Here is a 23,326-nt window from a genome sequence, read left to right as displayed (position 1 = left end):
AATGATCCTAAACACATCACAAACTGAGTAAGAACCGGAGTGCAAGCAAAGTACACTGTGGTTACTCCCTAGAATCTAATATCTAATATAATGTCACACATAATGTCTTGCCTGGTAGATTAACTACAATTGTCTACACTGTCCCAGCATTTCATTTCTGAAGTGTAAAGGAAATACTATGTACTTCAGTGATTCACATACATTCAGCAGTATCGTGTTCCCTAGGAAGAATGTTTATGTAAGCAAAGAACGTTAATGGAGCGTGACAATAGATCAGATAAGCAGGAAATGTCACTCTTGTTTTATTGCCTGCAACTGTTTTATTGCCTGCAAAGAAGAAACGACACCCAAGCAGAATGTTACCAGCTGGCCTGAAAGAGAGAAGCAACGCTTAAAGCTGATTGGTGTATGAGCCATAGCAACAAGAGGCAGGAAGTCCGTGATTGGTCAAAGCATACAGTTAGAATTGTATATTAAGCAATGCTCTGTATGACTCAGGGCTTCTCTTGGTAGTGAACCCGACACTCTGTGGAATCTTTCTTTTCTATTAAAATCTTTTTTACTTATTATCCACATCTGACTCCCCGTTTCATTGAATTTCCACCACAGAAGCTTCCACAGCTTAACATTAATGAATACTTAGTTTAATGAATTAATGAGTGATGTTTAGACTCGGTTTAGATAAGCTGGGACAGGGACCACACACACACGTACGTACGTACGTGTTGAATGGACATTCAGTGGGGCAGAAGGAGATGGTGGGCAAATCTGGAATGATGTTACGCTGTACAGATGTAAGTTTGATCCATTTGTCTTTCAGTAACTTTATTTGTACGTACCATTATTTACCATAGACAGGCAGAGATTTTATAATGTTATAATGGTAATGGGACATGAATGTAGCATGTTTACTTGTCCATTCAATTAGCAGGGTTTAATGACATGTTACATATGAACATTACTACCCTAGAGTAACAAGAATTGTGTGTGATCTGAGACAGAGTCAGAGTGACTTACATCAATACTGAAACATTTCAGTATTTGGCAGACATTTAAAAAAAGAAAAAGAAAGCAGGTTTACAGGAAAAGTAGAGATGAATTGTCTAAGGCATTTTATAAGAACCTTTTGATTCCAAGAATCCCCCCCCCCCGCCCCCCGCCAAAAAAACAAACAAACAAAAACAAACAAAAGAAACAAACATAGCCCAAGAGATATGAAACCCCCAAAAGCTATTTCATATAGAGCAGTTTAAATCATACAGAGTGAAATCATACAGGGGTCATACAGAGTTAATTGCTTGGGTAAATGTGCAAACACCCTGGTCAAGCATTTCATTGTAATAGCTTCCACAGCTTAACAATGACAAATATTTGCTATGATCAAGTTATAGTGATTAGGCATTACAGGAGAGGAATATCTATTAAGACTAAAAATTAAACCAACTCCGCTGAATCACATGTACACATACAAAATTAATGCTTCAGAACTAATTAGATGCTCATGTTTACTATGTACAAGCCCTCACATACAATTAAGATAATGAAATAAGTATCCTGCATATAACCAGGCTGCAGTTAAGAAAACTGCATTAATATGAACACTTACACCCTCTCGTGCAAATTCTAATGTATAATGCATTATATATATTATTATATATGTAATTATATATGTAATGCATAATTATATATATTCTTAATACAAGTAAATTTTGTTCATTTTTTAATTGAATCTGCCTACCAGTGCAAGAACTGTAGGCCCTAAGACCTGAGCCATTTTTTCACAAAATGTATAGGTCACACTGACATTATCAGCATGTATAATCACATGTGACAATGTTATTTTAAAATGTTATTAAATATATGTATTGTACACATAAAAAATAGGAAAGGTAGGCATAAAATAAAAGTTGTATGAGACAGGCAGCCTGTGTGTGTACGTATGAGGCAGTTGGCGTGGTCCTCTGGCTGGGTGCCACCATGGACACACTGTGGCAACTTACATTTACAAACATTCTCAAACAATGGATGTCTGAAGGAAAAAACACACACACACACACACACACACACACACACACACACAAAAGGGAATATGAACTGCAGTGTTTTTTGTTGTTGTTGTCTTTTTAATGTCAAAACCTCCAATTCAGGGTTGAGGAAATTGTCAAAATATAACACGTTAATCAAATCATTTAGACAACTCACTCAACTATCACTGACTCATTCATTCACACTGACTCAAGTCACATCCATAATTTTAGCAGGAAGCTGCTAGTCCTTTAATTTAGGACAGTGTGTCCTTCCTGTTATTTAGTATGTCATCTCAAGTTCTGAATAATTATAATATAGTCAACAGTTACATAATGCATCAAATAACTGAACAAATTATTTAGGCACCAGAAACAAATAATATACATCACATGTTTTAATACTCACTTGCTTATTTTCTTTGTTCTTTGCCACCATGTACCACACAGTCAACCCCAAAATAACCAACACAAGCACAGGAGTGATTACCAGCCAGTGATGCCTAGGTGCTAATAATTCATGAAGAAAAATAAATAAATAATTAAAACAAATTTAACATGGACAGGAAATGACCACCATATAAACAGGAATTGACCACCACTACCACCACAGGAGCCAATCACAAATAAATGTGGCTTATGCTCTGCTACATGGTACATTTGCAGTAAATTCTGTTCTGCTTTCCTTAAGAAGTATATTAAACGAAAGACAATGAAATAAGGAAAAGAGAATAAAGTAGTATGGGGGACAATTAGCATGTTTGACCAGTTTCAAGAACATTTGTCTAAACTGAAGACAAATTAGAGTGAAAAGGAGATTCAGTAGAAAATTTAGTTCAATCACTTTCTCAGAAATTAACATCACACCCACCAGAAGAGCAATTCACAAGTGAATGAGATTCATCTATCATGGTCTACTTACATGGTCTACGTACATGGTCTTGTGATGGAGCCTGTTCTGGTTTGGTTTCATTAACTAAGTCAAAAAATAGAGATGAATTGTTTAAATGTGCATTTCCTTAAATAAAACACGCAGGATAAAATCAAAACAATGTTTCTCACCTTGTGTTATTATTAACAACGTATTATTGTATCATTATTATTAACAACGGTTGAGCATTCTTGATACCAATAGCAATGGTAAGTTTAAATTTAAATGTAAAATTTGACATTTTACCTTTGTGGATTGGTGTTTGAGCTTAAACAAAAAGAGATGCATAATACAATTACACAATACGAAAAAATGAAATATGAAATTTTAAAGAAAAAAAAAATCAAATTTCAAATAGGTAGTACTCACTTATACAGGTGACATTAAAATCATTCTGAAAAACAAACATATCAGAAAATGATTTACAAGTGGAGAACATTTAAAACAACCACCAACATGGCCAGGTTAGGCCATCCTAGCAAGTTCAGTCTAAGAGCAGACCACAAGATGTGTAATGAAGTCTCCAACAATCCTAAAATGTCATCAGGGAACCTACTGGTAGCTCTTGCCACAGTTTATGTCAAAGAACCTGCATCTACTATAAGAAAGCATCAGCGCAAGTTTGATTTCATGAGAAGTGAAAAACCACAAATAACAATGAGCATCATGGAAAGACTAAAACCAAACACAGCATTTGAGCACAAGAACCTCATACCAAGTGTGGGGGTAGAAATGTCATGGTTTGGGGCTGCTTTACTGTAGCAGGGCCTGGCAAGCTCATCATAGAATCCACCCTGAATTCTTTATTGTATCAGAAGATGAAGCAGAGGTGGAACGTGCAACACATCAGTGATTCAAAACATTCCTACAAATCCACCAAGAGCGGGCTCAAAAAAAGAAATGGAGAGTTCTGGAATGTCTAAACCCAGCTAATCCTACTTGATGCTGTGGGATGATTTGAAATGGCATGTGCATGCAAGAAACCACACAAACATCACACTGAAAAAATTCTGCAAGGAAAGGTGGGGAAACACCTTCTCCCAGTCAATCTTCCAGCCTCGTGGACAATTAGAGGAAATGTCTAATTGAGGTTATTTCAACCAAAGGTGGAAATTCCAGCTATTAAGGTACAGGTTGTCCAAACTTTTTCCTCAGTATGAATTGTATCATCTTTTATAATTTTTTGTTAAAAAACAGCAGGATGCAAGAAGGACCACATGAAAGGAAAAGTGCTGGACACGCCCAAGTCCAGATGGAAGGAACCATAGAGAGTAGTGGAGAACAAATCAAAGATCCTATGAGACCTAAAGATCCAGACAAGTAGCAGCGAACCAGTCAGACATCATGAAAATGGACAAGACGCAAAAAAAAACCAGTGGTAAAAGATGCCGTAGTACCAAGTTATGGAAACATCCAAAAGGAAGAAATATGATACGTTGGAAAATACCAGGGACTGAAAGAATAAAGAGAGAGAATGTGGAATGTTAACACTAAGGTTTTCTCAGTAGTGATGGGTCCATTAGCACAATCCAAGGAACAGCAAAAATATTGCACCACACCCTCAAACTCCCAGGTGTCTGGTAAATGGCCTGAGTGTGAGGAAGAAGATATGACCACCAACTGGAAGGGTGAGAGAGGATTTTATATGGTTTTCCTGTCTGTTTTGTGTATACATTTGCCTGCATAGTTGATGAAGAACTATACAAAATGTTCCGTTTCTTCTCTGTCGCAAAGGATTCTAAAGTATTTAAGTAAAATGTTTGTGGGATTGAGTGCCTTCACGGCATCATTCAAGTGCCTCCTTAAGAGGTGGGTGTCCTACACACACGAGGCAACAGCACTAAAAGATGCAAAGGAAATAACATCATGCTTCTCCCAATTTGTTATGTGGTGCTTATTTTGATTTCTCCTTGTTTTCTGTTAAAACGAACACATTAAATCACTGTTGGCTCCATCAAATAGCAGTAAATAGGAGCAAATAGCATCGGCCCTATAAGGTCTTAAAGACTTTTGTAACTTTAATGCTAAACAATATGGAATTATTAGTGGTTAAGCCAAGATGACAAGCCTCAGCAATGCCATTAATTCATGGTAAGTTTACAATGATATAGTGCACAATTTATGCATTAGTGCCACCAGTGCTGTCGTGCAATTTAGGTTTTCCGGCATTGGAGGTCTGTGGGTGTGGCTATACAAACACTTACACATGCTGAGATGGTGCAGTCACGCAGCTTCCAGTAATGGCGATAGTTGGTCAGGTTGCAAGATACTTTCTTCTCTAATTCATAATCCCCTTTTAAAAAGCTCATAACAGCAATCAAACTATCAGTCTAAAAGACAAATTACAAGAAACTATATGAAAAACTCAGTAATCTGTGGAAAAGGACAATAAAATAAATGGTGATTAATTCTACTATGATGCCATCCGACTCTTTACAGGAGTGTAGGCTTCTTAAACTGATGCACATGCACACACACAAAAATTTAATAAGATATAATAACCTAATAAAGGCCTACCTCATTATAAAATCCATGTTCACACGCTGTCCAACATCGGTCTGTGGGGTATTTTGCTCCAAGTCTTAATGTACATACGCCAAAAACATATGTGCATTTAGGGGAGTCCTTCAACCCACGTGTGTCTAAAATGACAAACAGAGACGGAGCTGTTCTAACATTCCTGATCACTGACTTTCTCTCATGTGTACCACTGTTATTTTCAATAAAACAGTTCATTCAGTACATTGCACGTAATGTTATTTAGGCTATTAAATTAAAGCTAACAAACACTTGCGGTGCATTCCAATCGCTGTAGTTGTACCTTTCAAAGTAGACTAGACAAGGAATTTGGTTATTTTAAGCAATAAGCAGTAAAAATGTTCAGTTCAGAGGTAACTTCAAACCAGTGGCGTAGTTTTCATTTCAACGTTGGGGGGACACCGCTCACACCACCCAACCTAACCCATTACTTGAGTAGAGTGAGCCGGAATTACTGGGGGACGACTCCCCCCGACCCAAATCTACGCCTGTGCTTCAAACTGTGAATGGAGACGTGTACTCCTCGACACCCGACTTGTGCATGTCAACTGATCTTTGTTTTACAGATTACAGATGGTTTTACAGGACATCTTTTACAACCACGCTTTAAGTGTGAACTGTTTTCCAAGGAGACTGTGGAAGAATCAGTGCGAGTTGTTCACCGATCACACACCAAATGCGTTTTGCGGTTCAGTACAACTAAAACAAACTCGTATGAATTTGACACTTGTTGCAGGAGCGGTGATACGTACACAGACTACACGCTTTATCTACAAGGCGGTGCTGTTTCGGGTGCAGCGTGCAGACTGTTTACATGTTTTTAAAACTCCCCTAAACTGGTCCAGCAATCCAACAACTGCTGAAATGTCGCCGTGGCAAATTTCTTGTACTGTTTGTATGAGAATCAAAAAGGATCATATTTAAATTGTAGAGCGAATAACACGATGACTTCTTAGGAGAGGCCGTTTAGCGATATTAGTGAAACACACATATATATGTCACATACATACACGCACATATTACATACATGGGTTAACTTAAGCTTGCACATATACAGTACTTGCATTTGCATACGATAACTTACACTTGCATATATATACACTTATTCTATGCTTGTACGTATGTAGGCGCGTGTGTGTAAAAAAATCAGTTTAATTGTTTAATCGTAAACGAGCTATACGTACTTAAAGTATAAGAACTGATGAAAATGAATCTAAGATTGCGGGTTATTGATCGGACATAGCTGCTTGTTAGAAATGATAAAATTGTGTGCTACGTTTTCTAAGTAAATATTCAGAACGAATGTCTGATATTGAGAGTGTATTCTAAAAAAAAACCTCTAGACGAGATATTCGTTCTGAATATTTATTCACATACTGTTTGCCTGTTTGTAATGGTATGGCATAGCCATGTCGTTACCAGCAGGTGTACAGGCTACACAGTGTAATTTCATCATTTCTAATTCAGTTAACTCTGTAACGTTTGAGCGTAAACTATCCGAACATGGTCCTCGTTAGCACCATGACCGTATTCCAAAATCTGATTAAAATACTCATTCGATAAGTAAGCGTGCTCTAGTGGTGGGACATCAATATTTTGTCTGTTTCAAACAATTCCATAGTTAAATCCCAGATCCCCAAACATTGATATATACGACCCCTTGTCAAAGTGGACCATGGGCGATCGGTGGCGCCCGTGTGAGTTGCACAAAGTGTTGGTGGAACTGCAAGAATATTCCTTCCTACACGGGCCGCTCACTAGTGCTGTCACTATGGCTGAGCTGTCAATTTGCGATTGCTTCTCTAACTGTAGAATAAGAAACGATGAAACTTCGTCGAAGTTATCCATGTTTAAAAGTGACGGGCACAAAGTTACTCCGAAATTTCTATGAGACAGCACCTTCTAAGCAAGGCAATGTTGCATCACTTGACCGCTTATGCTCAAGTGTTTCACTGATTTCTCACGCACGCACGCACAGACTCACTTAAGATGATCTTAACTTTTCTATGAAAATTAAAAGTTAAAAGCCTACCGTTTATCGGTTTTGCTGCACATGTCGGAATGATCGCACTGATAAGCCATAACATAACAAGTAAACGAGCCATACAACGTCTGCTTTCCCAGCCAGCCATCTTTTCAATGAATGAAACATGCGGAAATATGCACATAGTCTTGGCGTGGAAAATTACGGAGGGTGAGACCGGTGTGTGACTCTGTTTGCTGCCCTCTGGCGTTAATAATCCATGTCTTTTGCCCGATTAAAACGGATGACAAGGGAAAAACAGCGTATAGTATTTTAGCAAAGGGTTTGGCCACAACGAACTGCCACTGTGCCTTGGCATAGATTGTCTGCCTCTGGAACTTTACACGGATTATGTAAAACAACTTTCACAATATATTCTCTCAACTGGTGTTTTGATGGTAGTGGAGAGTGCTGTCTAACACAGCAGCTCAAAATCTTCCATACGTGGTCAACTGAACTAAGATCTGACGAGTTTTACAACCTGTCACAACCCAAGTTGTAACAAAAAGAGTGTGTGAGGGAAAATGCTTACTGCTTGCTTAAAGGAGGAAGTAAGGAATATGTGACCTTTATGTGACCTTTGCCCTCATCTCGAGAAGTGATGGAGTATGACAGTTATCGCTTAACTGTTGCTGGGCAGGGGCGCAGCAGCAGGGAGTAACAACTTGTTTTTAGCAGGAAAGAATGTTCAAGGACGGTTGAGAGGTCTGGCACCTGGAGTCACGAGATTACCTCATGAGAGAACAACGGGGAATGGTGGAAGTATATGAACTCATGTGAGAGAGAAGTTTGAGGCTTCTCTCCCTCAGTGCATAAGGGACAGAACCAATAAAGCTCGCTCATCCGCACATCTGGCGCGAGTCCAATTAACTTTTCCTCCACAAGTGAAAAGTTTAAAAATGGGAGCACACCCCAAAATATGCACATAGATCAGTTTCTTGCGCATACACCAACAGTTCAAAGTCTAGTAGCAATAGTAGCTGAATACATACTAATAAGGATAGTTAGTTACTTTGTCAGGAGGAGAAAAAAGTAAAAAAAAAGGTGATACAACCATCCCCACCTCTGTCAGCCATCGTTTATCTACTTGTAGCAGCATGGTAAGACATACCCAGGGAGGTACACACACACACAAATTGGTTAAGGTTCATAGGCGCCTTATCTACTGGATAGTGTGGATTTTACTTTAGTCTATATGCTGATGAATTAGGCTTTAGAACACGTTCAGATATGACTTCATGAGTTTGAATGCACAGCAGTGATGGTTGAATGGTTACAGGTTATTAACTAGTAACCTGTAGTAAATACTGGCACTTCAAGCTCAACCATTACCAAAGTGCCCCTATTGAGACCCCTGAGCAAGGCTCTTAACCCTAAATTACTTGAGTTATACTCAGTCATAATTTGCTTTGGATAAAAGTAGCGTCAGCTAAATGCTGCAAATGAATGAACTCTGGTTTCTTTTAATAATTGTGAGACATCATTAAGGAGAGAATGAAGTGCAAAACAAATGAGAGCTTTATTGCTGCTCAAATAAAAAAAACAAAAGGTTGAAAAAAGTCAAACACAGCATGAGCAGACTGAGCACATAAAGTATCTCGTTAAGACTCTCACTTCAGACGTCTGTCTAAGCACAAAGGAAAAATGCAAAGCACTGAAGGAATATTCCTGTAGGCTTAATTAGAGATGGTGATGAAGGTGAACTAGGAACTAGTGTGAGTGGTTAGAGAACTAATAATCTGGTGACAGGGGTCAGGAGAGGGACTGTTACGAGGAGCACTGTGTGAGTAAGCCTGGACGTGTCCCTTTGGCTGGTTACTGACTGGACAGATTATTTTTGCAGAACAGATTCAGGGAATATTGCTTTTTGCACTTTACCAGTTAGCAGAACCCAGTAAGGCCTGGGGTTGCATCATATGTATTCAGCATCATTCAGAACATCACAAACGGAAAACAATTTAGCTAGAAATAATTATTATATTTATTTAACTCCTGGAAGTAGTGTGACTCATTACCCACACACATATCTCATGATGGATTCAAGACATACAACTGCCACGGAGAATCAGAGAAGTTCTGGTTCTTTCACATATTGTCTGGTATCTTCGTCTTTCACGCCATGTAGTTTTTTGGGAGGGTGTGTGTAAATAAACTCTCTGTTCATGCCTCCAAGATCTCTGCTTCCCATTCAATACAATCACCTTCCTCATGTTTTTTTTCTGCTTTTTAAATGAGCTTCAGAAGTTCTGGAGCAAAGTTTGTAGAGCAACAAATTAATTGCTGGAGTTTCTTACCTCGTTTCTGTAGCTTGTCGTGTGGGTTTGGGTATGTCCCATAAGAGAAGTAATGAGACTGAACCGCACCTTTCTGGAAATGGTTTACCATTGTGATTTAGTTTGGGGGGAAAAGGGTTGCAGTTTGGTCAGTAATACACAAACAGTCCAACGACACCCTCACATAGAGGAACAAAACTAAAATGAACAAACTCCCCTATACCCCATGACTCATAACTCCTTATTCAGCAGCTTAAGCTGCCCACCATAAACAGAACAGGCATCACGTGTTCTGTTAGCAGCTCACAAATGCGTGAATCACCAAGACCTCCTTCAAGTGTCAAGATCAAAATTAAAACTAAACTGACAGTTTGCACTGTATAAGATCACTCTTACTTTGCATTTCCTACAGGCCTTTGCTGAACATTTACACTATGAATATTTATTCATAAACACTTACTTATGTACACTATGTAAACTATAGGTGAATACTGGAAAAAAAAAAAAACTGTTTACAATATCATTAAAGATAATAACTACCAAACAACAAGAGACAGAAGTTTAAATCATTGCTCATATTTGTGTTCACATTAAGCTGCAGGGGCACATTGTGATTGGACACTTATGGGGAATCCACCAGTGTTGCGTAGTGAAGAGGCTAAACTTGAAACTTCAAAAGCTTTCTGAAACCTTAAACATTAAAGCTGAAACATTATTTGAGCAAAGTGTATTCCTCTAACCCCAGATATACTTCTACTTTCCAATTCCAGCCCTACTTCAATTTCCACTACTTCATTTCTAGAAAGACAGTAAGACCTAAAAACAGAACAGAAAAGTAACATTTTCAATCATCTGTGGTTATACCATGTTGAGAAATGATCGTGACGTAACCTATCTGCTGTAGCTTTCCTTTTTAACAGTATCTTTTTATCATGTATTTTATCTGTGCCAGTTTTAGTCTTTTCTTATTGATTCATTTTAGTCTATTTTACATGGGTTACGCATTGCAGCAGATGGGCAAAAGTCTCTAATTGGACACTTACAAAGTGTCTCTAATAAAGTGTAAAAGTATAAGTAAGGTAAGCATATAAAGGCAGGGTCACAAGATCCAAACCTCTCACCAGGACCAACAAAGATAATTTAAACATGTCTAAAGCACATCATTAAGCCTTTAGATTTTTGGAAACAAAATGTTATGGACACAATTGTTCTTCCAGCATATCTTGTTTGTTCTGGTGTTGAACCTAGCCATAACCCTTTGTTTGCGTATCTGACATTTGCATTTACACCATACATCGGTTTTCTGACAGTTTTTGCTCCAGTGATTAGAGTTTGGTCAAAGTACAGCAACCTGTCTTCTCAGTAGGATAAAGCGCCGGGGGTGGGTGGGACCAGCTGACAGAGAGTGTTTGTGCCAGAGAATTCTTGCATCTGGTAAGGCTTGTTTGCGCTTATGGCTGCTTTATCACATTATAACTTTTTTCTTTTACAACAGTAAATATTATCATTACAACACCATTATTTTATTGTACACACTACTGTACATATAAAAAATATGTAAAAAATATAATACAAAAATTAAGTGGGCATCTGTGTGTTTTGTCAATGTAGTTTATTGAATTTTAGCATAAACCATTTTTGAATTCCCTGACTTGCACCTGTTAATTTCAGTGTATCTGGATTCGTTTTTGTATTGTTGGTACACTGACGAGCAACGGCCCTTTCTGAATTTCCTCAATTTACAGAAGATCACAGGACTATACAGATTGAGTATTCTTGATGGTAGGCATATGTGCAGGGTGTTTAGACCAGCCTTTAGAGTAGGCTTCTGCTTTAAGAACCTTTAACACTACTTTTTCTCTCATGGTAAAAATAAAGCTCATATTTATCAGGCATAGAACATTTTGGTTACACAGGGTGTGTGTGCGTGATCTTTGATCACTTTCAGAGGGTCCCTGCTAGTCTCAGTCATTTAAAAACTCTGCTAGTCATAAGTATGGACATATGATGTAACAAGCAGCATAATCAACACTCACTGTTAGCTACGCAAACCTGGCACAGTACAGCAGTAAGATGAAACCAGGTCCCAAACATGTTCACCACAAAAACTTGGCACAGTAAAGCAGTAAGCTGAATCTAGGTCACACATGTTTCACAAAAGCCAATATAAAAAAAGAAGAAGCATGGCCCAAAAGATTTGAAACCCCAAATCTGGCTTGAGACAGAAAAGCTATTTAATTTATAGCAGTTTAAATCAGAAACATTTATGTCTGAACCAGGCTCATACAGAGTATTTGGGTAAATGATCAAACACGCAAGCCAAGCATTTTATTGTATCAGCTTCCACATCTTAGTCATCTCATGCTATTCGCACTCTTTAGTACATAATTGACATTTTCTCACATCTATGGTCTGACGAGTGTTATAATACACATTATGTAACTGTTCAAGTCTTGAATGACCAGTTTTTCCATATCACAGAATTCATATTAAATTATGCAAATTAAGTTATGCACGCATTCAAGTACACACACTTTGAGGTCTGAGATTAGGCTGTTGCTGTTATAGGCATTCCCGCAACTGTAAACCATCCTATTCGCTTTACCACAAACACTCACTATGTAACTTTCTTTGTTAGTGGTTTCAGTATGTGAGTGTCAGTGTGTTTGAATGAACTCTGGTAACCCTCCCAGGAGCACTGTGTGCGTGTATGTCCGCACCCCTGAGTGTATCTCTTTGGCTGGATGCAACCTAGACCATGATAAATTGTTTTTACTGGACAGATTTCAGAAATTGCTTTTTGTCCATTACCAGTAAGACACTTGTGGTTGGAATGATGAATGTTATAGCCACAAACACCTGTGCTCTGGCAGATATATGAGTTCCAGTCATGCATAGGCTATGAGCTATGAAATTAACAAGAAACACATATTTTGCGCGAATTAACGGGCAAGATAAATGTGACTGAAAGTTGCTCACATTATGACTATCCCCTCCACAACCGTAGGTGGGAAGTGATGCTGATGAGGGTGAATGGAGAGACATGGGGGAGGTGGTGCAAGAGAAGAAACCGAGATTAATGTTCAGGTATGTGTTCGGACCACAGTGGAACAAACACAACAGGCTAATACAACGTGACCTTGTAACAGACAGATTACAGATTATCGTGACAGTGTAACACACAGATGATGGTTATGTGGCATTTCCAAGAATTATGGTTCAGTCAAGCAGATGGTTCCAACCAACAACCGGGCACAGAAAATCTCAGAGGAACACGAGGAACACCGGACAATATATAAAGATAATGAAAATTAGGACAACGACAAAACAGTGGACTTCATTGTTCATGACACTTCATTCTAATAGGTTCGTTTTGCGTTTAACACAAGCATGCTGGTACTTTCTCTTGCAATGCGTTCCATTGCTGGACTGTCTGTCACGGCTGGACCCTCCTAGCATCCCTGTCTCCATGGTTTCCCTGTCTCATGTTGTTTCATTCTCTCCATTCCCGTTCCAGTCCTTGTTTTTTGTGAGATGCACCTGTGTGTAGTTAAGTCCTCATTACCTTGTGTATGTAAACCCTGCCTTATTGCCTATGGTGGCTGGTCATTGTTAATACTAACCTCAGTTTATGTAGTTTTAGCTGCTGGTTGTCATTGGGTTGATTTGTTTGTTTGTTTGTTTGTTTGTTTGTTTGTTTGCTTGCTTGCTTGCTTGTTCCTGGAATCTACGTGTTAGCTCACGGGCCCTTGACTGTTCTAATGACTCTGAATATGGATTTGCCTTTAATAAATCTCGCTCTTGTCTGCCTCCTGATCACTACACGTTACAGACTGACAAGCCCACCAAGGATGCAGCGGGAGTGCAAGACTCTGGTATGCGGTGGTTGCGCTGGGAGGAAACCCCGGCTCGGCTGTTCCACACAGTCCGAGTCTACCACATCTCTGCGCCAGCAAGCCAGAGACATCAAATCCCCTGGCACTGCAGGCGCATGAGCATCATGTCGTTCGCGAAAACCTCTGCAGGTTGTTTTGCTTGCAGCTGGTTTTTGTGATGAGAGCCCAGGTAAGTGCTATGAGTCTGCCCGTCTTGACCAGCGTGAATGTGCAGATAATCCTTGGTGTGTGCTGAGACTTTATCAGTGCTGAGTGTGTTCTTAAGCGCAACTGCAAGAGTCCTATCGCTCGCATGAGCCTTGGGAGCTGCTGAGTGAGTCCTCTGTCTGTATTCCTCCAGGGTCACTCCACCCATACCAAGTGCCTGTCCTGCAAGTCACCCAGCCAGTTCATGTTTCTGGAATGATTTCAGTTGAGTAACTGCGGTGTACTGTGGTAAGACATGTAGAAATATTCAAAATTGTAGGGACATACACAGTTTTCAGGGAAACAGGATGTTTCAGACAGAGGTCATCAGCTGTACAAGCAAAGTACACTGTGGTTACTCCCTAGAATCTAATATAATATCACATATAATGTCACATATAATGTTGTGCCTGGTAGATTAACTACAATTGTCTACACTGTCCCAGCATTTCATTTCTGTAGCTTCCACAGCTTAACATTAATGAATATTAAGATTAATGAATTAATGAGTGATGTTTAGACTCGGTTTAGCCCCTTATAAGATAAGCTGGGGCAGGGACCACAAACACACACACACACACACACACACACACACACACACACACACACACACACACACACACACACACACACACACACACACACACACACATGTTGAATGTACATTCAGTAGGGCAGAAGGAGATGGTGGACAAATCTGGAATGATGTTACGCTGTACAGATGTATGTTTGATCCGTTTGTCTTTCAGTAACTTCAAGGTTGCCAGTTCAAGCTCCACCACTTAAAAGTTTCCACCATTGGGCACCTGAGCAAGGCCCTTAACCCTCAATTGCTCAAGTTGTATTCAGTCCTAATTGTGAGTTGCTTTGGATAAGTGTCAGTTAATGTAAAATGATTTTTGTTTATCGGTTAAATTGACAATCAGTCTATCACAAGGCAATTTGATGGATAAGACCTGAGTGACACCTGAATCACACAGTGAGAGGCAGATGATGTCTACTTTAACCTATAATCTAATCACTATATCTAACTGCTCACGGGATCATCAACCATCAACAAAATTGAAATGGCAGATTTCACAGAATCAGGAAGTGGCTGAACCATGTTTCTGTTGCAAATATGAAACTCATTGTAAAACATCAAAGCCAACATACCAGCACATGTAATAACCAATTATAAACTTGCTCTAAGAAACAGTTGCTTATTAACCATGGCTTACCATAGCAATGGTAAGTTTAAACTGAAATGTAAAATTTAACATTTTAAAAACATTTTTAACATTTTCTTTGATTGTCCGGCTAAAACAAAAAGAAAGGTACATAATATAATTACACACAATACAAAGAAAACAAAATCTGAAATTTCAATATTACTGAATTTAAAAAATCCCTGGATATTTTAATTCTCAAATTTCCACCAGATTTTCTAATCAACTGCATGGCTTAGATTGGAGCATGTCACTCATGGAGAGACAGTCTTTTCTAAAAACAAATATTAAATGTATAGCTACAGTTTTAGAAACCTTAATTGTAATAAGCATCATAAAATGCATAAGGAAAGTTATAAAACTCATAAGTCCAACAGACTTGCCTCTGGTGCTGTCTGCGTAATTCAAGCCTTTATGCTATAGAAAATGAATACGGTAGGTATATTGAAATTTATCTACGCCTCTCCGATATCTCTTACACTCAAACGAGGGTGTGTGTGTGTGTGTGTGTTGCGGCTTGATGATATCACTGTCCTCTGTCAGGACCCCTCCTTATCAGTAGATATCTATGAACCCGTAATACAGCTTCGTAGAGACCTGGTTTGTAACTATGTAGGTCAAAGTGTAGTAGAATTAGCCAAATGCACTTTTGGATAGAATTGAAATCAATATTTTAACCCCTATTTAGTCCTGAAAATTTAGAGAAATACATGAAGATTAATATTTTAATCCTGATTTTGACTGGTAAATGTCAGAGAAGTACATGAGAGCAACACCTAAACTATCTGCTACACAATTAGCTGCAAGCTTCTAATGTTGCGTTTATACATAAAATATGTTCAGAATCAACAAATGTTCTTTTTTTTTCCTGGAAAGAACATTTTTGAGGTCTGGTGGTTGGTAGCTAAATAGGCTATGACGTAATCTACATTTGTATAACCTGCCATAGTCCAACTGTATTCTGAACTCAGTTTTGCTGGCTTGCAGTGCAAGTTTTGCATAGTAAAATCATTTTTGTCTGTTTGTTCAGATGGTTCTTTGTTTTCTATAAGGAGGCCTAAAAATTCATGTGAGGAACACGTTGCCATTTTACTATGAACATAGCAAACTCTTAAAATTAAATATTAAACCTTTACTTGACACCAATTCACTCTGTTTTTCACATAGTGAATTTCATTCCTTGAACAGATTTTCTAGAAAACATAATAGTTCAGTAGTAGCAAATCTGCTGGGCGATGGTGTCTTTCACATAGACTGGAACAACAGACTGTTTAGACTTTAAGCTGCCATTGTGACCACATGAATCCATATGTTGAATTTAATTATATTTGTGTTATACAGACCTTTAATGTTGCCATCTCTCACACTACTCACTTCCTTTGAGCTGAGTGAAAGCAATTTACCTTCAAATATGTACCTGTCATGTGCATTTCAGACCCAGAAGTTGTTTATGCATGTATAAGGTAGCTTAGCTGTCTGTTCTGTCAGAATATAAATGTTTGTCAGACACATGCTACAGTGTTTTTATGTGTAAATATGTTGTAATGTGTATTGTAGCTGGGTGGTACAAATGTAGAGAATACAAATATATGGAATATAGTTTTTTTTAAAAGAAATATATTGGCCTTTAGGAATGAAGTTGTAACAGCCATTATAAATGTAGCTAATTCTCTGGCAGAAGTTTGTCGCCCCCCTCTGGTCATTTAGAGTCTCCTGTCTGGAAGAGCTGCACCCGGATATCTGCGCTGTTATTATCGGCCGAGTCGTGATAAGCTAATATACGAGGTGAGTGTACTTGTAAGCTCATCTTTAACTTACTGCTTTGTCAGGAACTTATAAAACCTCTGGATCTGACAAGCTGTAAAATGGTTAGAATAACAGGAAATCTGCATACAGTTCAGAAGGCTTGAAATAAAACCATCACTTCTTGTTTTAGGATGAATTTCAATCAATGCTGTAAAATCTATAATGAAAACGATGAACATTAAAACAATGTGTGATTGCAGATCAGATCACCTCATTAAAGTTGTCTGTAGAATAAGGTCTCAACTAACATGAACAAATACTAAAGTTATGTGGCAAAACATTTCAGCCTACAGCAAGTAAGTGATAAGCGATTTAACTGATAACTATTTATCAATGTGTTCATAACCTCATTTAATGTTTTAGGTTAAGATATGTTTCTGCCTTAATGGAAGTGTTGGAGGTATCTATACAGTGTGTTGGGATGACCGTTCTGGTAATGTAAACTTTAACATTTTCCAAGCCTTGATGTTGACCAATGAATTAAGGACCATTCTGACATGTTTTTGGCATAGTGGAGTAAGCCTAATTTCAACATGTAGTGTCTTATGCAGCAAGATTTTTTCATAAAGTCATTCTTAATACTTAATGAAATAAAACTTGGCTTGATTAATTCTCAACTGTATTTTTTATATGCCAGCAGTGGCCCTGTGATTACAACTGACCTGTGTAAAAGGTAAAGGTTCAGGGTTTAGGGTTCAGGGTTGAGACTAGGGCTGAGAGAGTAAGAACACTTCCCATCATGTCAGCGGTCAAAATTAACTTGTTTTTCTGTAAGAGTTGGCGCCAGGGGTAAGCCTCGAGTCAGGCACACTACCAATCAGGCTTGATGCCCAACAGCTGTGCTAGGTCTATATAAACCCAGTGACAGGCAGTGCTGGGTTTTTACCAAGGTGTTGAACTGAGTGCCTAGTTGGTAGTGCTGGGTATTGAGGTCTGTGAGTCCTTGTGCTACACCTCTCTTCTGCTCTTTGAGGGTGCCTGTGTTTTCTCTCTTAGTAAAGCACCTTCCAAAGCCTTTCTGGTTTTGTTTGGGAAGTTTTAGAGTTTGGTTTTCCCCAGTGCATTGGGGCTGCCATTCTTCCTGTGGCATCCTTTGTTTTCCCTTTTTTCCATGCTTGGCGTGATGTTTAATTTTTCCACCCATTTTTCCTCCATTCCTTTGAAGTGCAATATATGCAGAGCTTGTTTAACGGCAACCACAGTCTTGTGGGAGTTCGTTCGCCTCACGACGAAGTGGCTGTGGTTTGATTCCCCACCTTTTCCATTTTTTTTTTTTTTACTTCTCTTATTTTACCTGTTCTAAGGTCTACCTATTTTGCACACAGGCCCACCATCACTAAAGCGTGGTAGCTCACCCTGCTTCTGCTGGATTGTCTCTGATCTGGTTGAGCCTCATTACATTTTCAGTATTATTGCAGCAATGTTTAAAATATGCTGAACATGTCTATTAATACTAATACACATAGAACTAGTATACTAACAAAACTAGTATATTCATACTGCATTTTAAGTATATATATTACCACATGCTCTAATACTGGTTAATCTTCAGATTAGAACCATGTAAACATGATATTCTGCAATGGAACAAACACAGTAGCAACAAGCTATTTACTTTTACTGATGTCTCCAAAAGATTTAGTCAGTTATCTGAATAATTCACAATTTAGTCACAGTTATCTGAATAATTAAAAACAGAAATGGTGTCTGTCCTGTCCCCAGTTCCCATAGATGGATACGGTCTGTAATAGTACGCGCACAGCCTGCACAGATGGTTGTATAGCAAGATAAGGGATAGCTTCTTTTAAATGAGAATTTGTTCAGGCAGTTTTATGTACACAGATGAAATCTCAGGACTGTCAAGTAGAAAAGTAATATTGGTTTGCTAGATCATATCCATTAGTTTTTCTAGAGTAATGTATATCATGTTGTGGTGAAACCTGAGATTTAAACTATAGCTAATCATTCCTGTTCTCTCAGTACAAACAACACTTATTGGGCATGTATAATCTTTACTAGAAATGACTGCTTATGCTGATCTTTAAAATGTCTGACAAGGCTGTGAAACTCATGCTCAGTATATTTCAACAATATAAAGTAGAATAATTATGAAATACACTATCACGTTCAAACATGGTTTATTAGTTATCACTGGTCAGAGCAGCAGGGACCTCCAAACCAGTCCAGAAGCTGTAAAAGAGAAGGGGGATTTTTATTCAGAGAAGTCCAGTCCACACAGTAAATAAACGCCGGCTGGAAACCAGGCAGACAAATGAAACGGAGGGCAATTTCAAAAACTGAAAACCAAAGAAGTAGTTCATGAACCAGGAAATGGAGACAAACCCTTACCAGCTGGTCATCAAAGTCAGTTAGTGGGGGCGGGGTGATCTGTGTGTGTGTCCTCATGTCCAGCAGGCTGTTACTATTCTCAGTCTTTCAGGCACTGAAGGGCTTTGGCTCCTCCCACCTCCCTCCAGTACTAGAGGGTTTGGCTCCTCCCATCTCCCCTCCAGTACTAGAGGGTTTGGCTCCTCCCACCTCCCTCCAGTACTAGAGGGTTTGGCTCCTCCCACCTCCCTCCAGTACTAAAGGGTTTGGCTCCTCCCACCTCCCACCAGTATTAGATGGTTTGGCTCCTCCTATCTCCCGCCAGTACTAGAGGATTTGGCTCCTCCCACCTCCCGCCAGTACTAGAGGATTTGGCTCCTCCCACCTCCCGCCAGTACTAGACGGTTTGGCTCCTCCCACCTCCCGCCAGTAATAGACAGTTTGGCTCCTCCCACCTCCCGCCAGTACTAGAGGGTTTGGCTCCTCCCACCTCCCTCCAGTACTAGAGGGTTTGGCTCCTCCCACCTCCCGCCAGTACTGGACAGTTTGGCTCCTCCCACCTCCCTCCAGTACTAGAGGGTTTGGCTCCTCCCACCTCCCTCCAGTACTAGAGGGTTTGGCTCCTCCCACCTCCCTCCAGTACTAGAGGGTTTGGCTCCTCCCAGTCTTTGCCTTCTCCTTCTCTGCCACCTTCTCTGCCCTTTCGAGTCCCTGAGACACTGAAGCGCTGCTCTCCTTCCCCTCCCTGTGCTCTGGGCTCGGCTGCGCTCGGTCACATATGAAGTGTGGGGACGCTTCAGGCTGGTCCTCTGCAGGACTCGGGTGGAGGCGTTTTACAGTTAGAGGACTGTTGGTTCTCTAACTGCTTTTTCCTCACTCCTTGCCTTCTGTCTAGCTTCACAAAGTTTTGTTTGTTTCCTGGTTTTATCTGTTTCAACCCCAATTTCTTTTTGTCTCTCGCTAAGCATCATGAGATACCTTCGCTGCCACTGCACTTCCTGGTTTATCATAATTTCTCTCCATTTTTCCTCTGTTTCCTTTGCTGTTCTTGTTCCATATACATATGTATGATTTACTTGTACATTTCTCTCATCCTCGTGCAGTCATTTCATCCGTCTCAGTCTCTCCATCTCCTTCATCTTTGCATCCTCAAAATGAGCTTTCCCTCTTAGTGCTCTCTGTTGTCCTTCCCGTACTGTACTGTCCCACATTTTCAGCTCTCTGTTCCGTTCCTCCTCAGTCTCTCTTTTTGGTGATGGCTCCCCCATGGCACCTTTGTATTGTCCTCCAGGTAAACTATTTTCTGCCTTTTTCACCAAATAGTTTGGTGCTATATATAATAATATAATAGGTGCTATATTTTCCTTTCTAGGAGGCTCCAGGTGCTTTCAAACTGTCTCTTTTTCCTCACACCTTGCCTTTTCTTTTTCAAGCCTTATTTCTTCCTTTCTCTCACTGAGCATCATGGGATCTTTCCTGAAACTTCATTTCCTGCTTTAGCACGATTTCTTTCCATTCTTCCCTGCTGATTCTTTGGAACTTCCTCCATTTCCTTTGCCATCCTTCTCTCCATTTCTCTCGTTTTCTTTCCCATCTTCTCTTTTCTCTTTCTCAAATACATACAGCATGTATCTTCTCTCTCTTAGTCTTTCCGTTCAGTTCTCTCCTTCATCGTGTCCAGCTCTCTGTTCCGTTCCTCCTCCGTCTCTCTTCCCTCTTGTCTTCCACCACACTTCCACCACTCTGTCCTTTGTCGTTTCAAGCTCTGTTTCCAGAGCCTTTGCATTCTCCTCCCAGGTCGTGTCCACCTTTGTCTCTCTGGTCCTACAGTGGCAGTGCTTACTTACTCTCTCTGCCATTCTCTTTCACAGACTTCTGCCTCAACACCTTCTAAAACAAGCAATAAACAACACATGTAACATCAACTCTTAGAAACACAGAAGGCACAAGCCAAGAAACAGTGACAGAATGTCAGTATACAAAAACTGGCATGATAACTCTGGCTAATCTCACTGTGAGCCTACGCCTCTCCAAGCCTTCGCCACTAATCACTAATAACGGGATAATGTCACGTCTCTCATTTCTCATTATTTTCAGCTTTTTCATTTTCATTCTCTTCTGTTTCTCCAGACTGCTCAGCACTTTCAGCTGCAGGTGTTTCTGCTGGATTGTCTCTGGCTGCCTTTCACTCTCGGCTGTGATGTCACCCTCTGGCTGTGGGTTTGTCCTACAATCATCACTCTGAATGCTGAGCTCTGATTTGCGAAATTAGAAATAATTTCTCTTTTTATGACAAACATGTATCCACAACAACATAGGTTTAACGTCATGACATAAAACGTGCTTTGAAATTTAATTTACCATCTTTTGTCCCTCTGAATTTAATCATTTGTGCATAACCATTGAACACATGCTAACAGTCACTATGCCGTTTAGAATTACTTTCTAAATGAAACAAATCAAAGGTTCTGCTTGTCTGTCATGTTATGGCCCCGTCCCCTCCTCAAACGTCTTGGTGTGTGTGTGTGTGTGTGTGTGTGTGTGTGTGTGTGTGTGTGTGTTCGCCGTGTTGCCACACCCTCTCGTGTCGTCCACCCGTTCTGCATTATGTGTAATCGTCTGTAGTGTATATACGTCTCCTGTGTCGTAGTGTGTTTGTTGGTGTTTAAGGTGTACAGAGCATAAGTGTTGTTTTATGTATCATTCGTGTGTGTAATAAACATCTGGTTAATCGCACCTCTTCCCCACATCCTGTTTACCTCGGGACGTTACAACGTCTAACCAGACATTTGTTGACAATGACTTTTGCTAACAAAGGCAAGAGGGAGAGACATGGAGGAGGGATGCAAGAGAAGAACTCGAGAATAATGTTCAATTGTGTCCTGACTACAGAGGAACAAATGCAAGAGACTAATAAAACTATTTTCTCAGGTTTTATCCATTATTGTGACTTTAACACACAGATTACAGATTATTGTGACCTTGTAACACAGAGATGCTGATAATGTGGCCTTTCCAAGAATCATTGTTCAGTCAAGTAGATGGTTTAAACCAACAAAAAGAAAAAACCTCAGAGGAATACCAGGAAATATAGAAAGAAAATGAAAATGAGGAAAACCACAAAACAATGGAAACATGCTTAAGGGATATGATGATGTAATAAAGCTAACACTACTTAAAGACACACCCAACAACTGATGATAAACTGGGAGGGGGGGGGGGTCAATAAGCAGGGAATATGGCCTAGCTGGAACATGAAGGGCCTACGGAAGATTACAGAAACGAAGCAAGTTGTCACTTGCCTCACTCATGAGCCTAGAAATGCAGAAACAAATCAGTAAATATTTACAGACAAGTAAAGAAGTAAACCAAAGCAAGGGAACAAGCAAACAAATTTAGATTGTCAGCAAACCATCACCAGATAGGCTAGACTTTGAAAAAAGGGACAGAACAATCCTGAGCATTGACACCCCAAATAGTCTCCCCTATTTGTCTTAGTAGTATTATTGGATATAGTTGTAGCAACAATCATCTTGATATGATATGTTCCACAATTTACTAGAAAAGTAGCTCAGAATGCTTTGTCTACTTTATATGTAACCAGGCAATAAAATACAAAATGTGTGTGAACCAGAACATGGGTGTGGCGATAGGTGTTGAGAATGCAAATGCGTGATGTCGTCATTCCTCGTGGCGTAGGAAGCTTGATAGAAGGTGGAAAAATAGAACTGATGAATGCACTAGAAGTGTTATTGGAAGTCATCCTGGTTGGATGTCGATGGAAAGAGGTAATATAATTTGGATTATGTGTATGTACAATGGTAATGAACCTCAGTATATGTGAATATTTGTATATTTTATATATGGTATATTGATGGAAAATATGACTGATGGAAAAATGTATAGAGTACTTCACATGTGGTGCATTTCCATGTGGCTGACCACATTGTAGGTTTGTGGGGTACAGAGAGATTCTGCTCGAGTCAGCAAGGGAAAGGATTCCTAGCACTAAGGGTGTGAGCAGAGGTGAGCGTGTGAACATTTCGGGATCTGTTGGAATAAAGACCCGAAAGTGTTTGTAAGCCGTCGGTGTGGTTTCTTTCCCTGGCGACT

The 23,326-nt window shown here is 39.6% G+C and overlaps 1 protein-coding gene across 1 annotated transcript; it reads right to left on the bottom strand.

The window, feature by feature from the left end:
- Positions 1-776: 776 nt before the first annotated feature.
- Positions 777-7,645, bottom strand: LOC145651250 (uncharacterized). Its single transcript, XM_081696960.1, has 8 exons — positions 7,526-7,645; positions 5,473-5,597; positions 5,160-5,285; positions 3,325-3,349; positions 3,202-3,222; positions 2,947-3,000; positions 2,434-2,534; positions 777-2,029 (listed from the first exon to the last, which is right to left on the bottom strand). Exons 1-8 carry the CDS (start codon positions 7,623-7,625, stop codon positions 2,015-2,017), a joined length of 567 nt encoding a protein of 188 aa, XP_081553086.1. The 5' UTR covers positions 7,626-7,645; the 3' UTR covers positions 777-2,014.
- Positions 7,646-23,326: the final 15,681 nt, after the last annotated feature.

Source organism: Electrophorus electricus, chromosome 14, assembly GCF_041902795.1.
Source record: "Electrophorus electricus isolate QZ-2024a chromosome 14, ASM4190279v1, whole genome shotgun sequence".
NCBI lineage: Eukaryota > Metazoa > Chordata > Actinopteri > Gymnotiformes > Gymnotidae > Electrophorus > Electrophorus electricus.
This window is presented reverse-complemented; position numbering and strand designations above follow the sequence as displayed.

Excerpts from the sequence above, each read along its gene's own strand:
- LOC145651250 (XM_081696960.1), bottom strand. The coding sequence starts at position 7,625 with ATGGCTGGCTGGGAAAGCAGACGTTGTATGGCTCGTTTACTTGTTATG. Across the intron at positions 5,286-5,472 it reads AACATGGATTTTATAATGAG|ACTGATAGTTTGATTGCTGT; the intron begins GTAGGCCTTTAT and ends TTTGTCTTTTAG. Across the intron at positions 3,223-3,324 it reads TTTTAATGTCACCTGTATAA|CTCAAACACCAATCCACAAA; the intron begins GTGAGTACTACC and ends TTTTTGTTTAAG.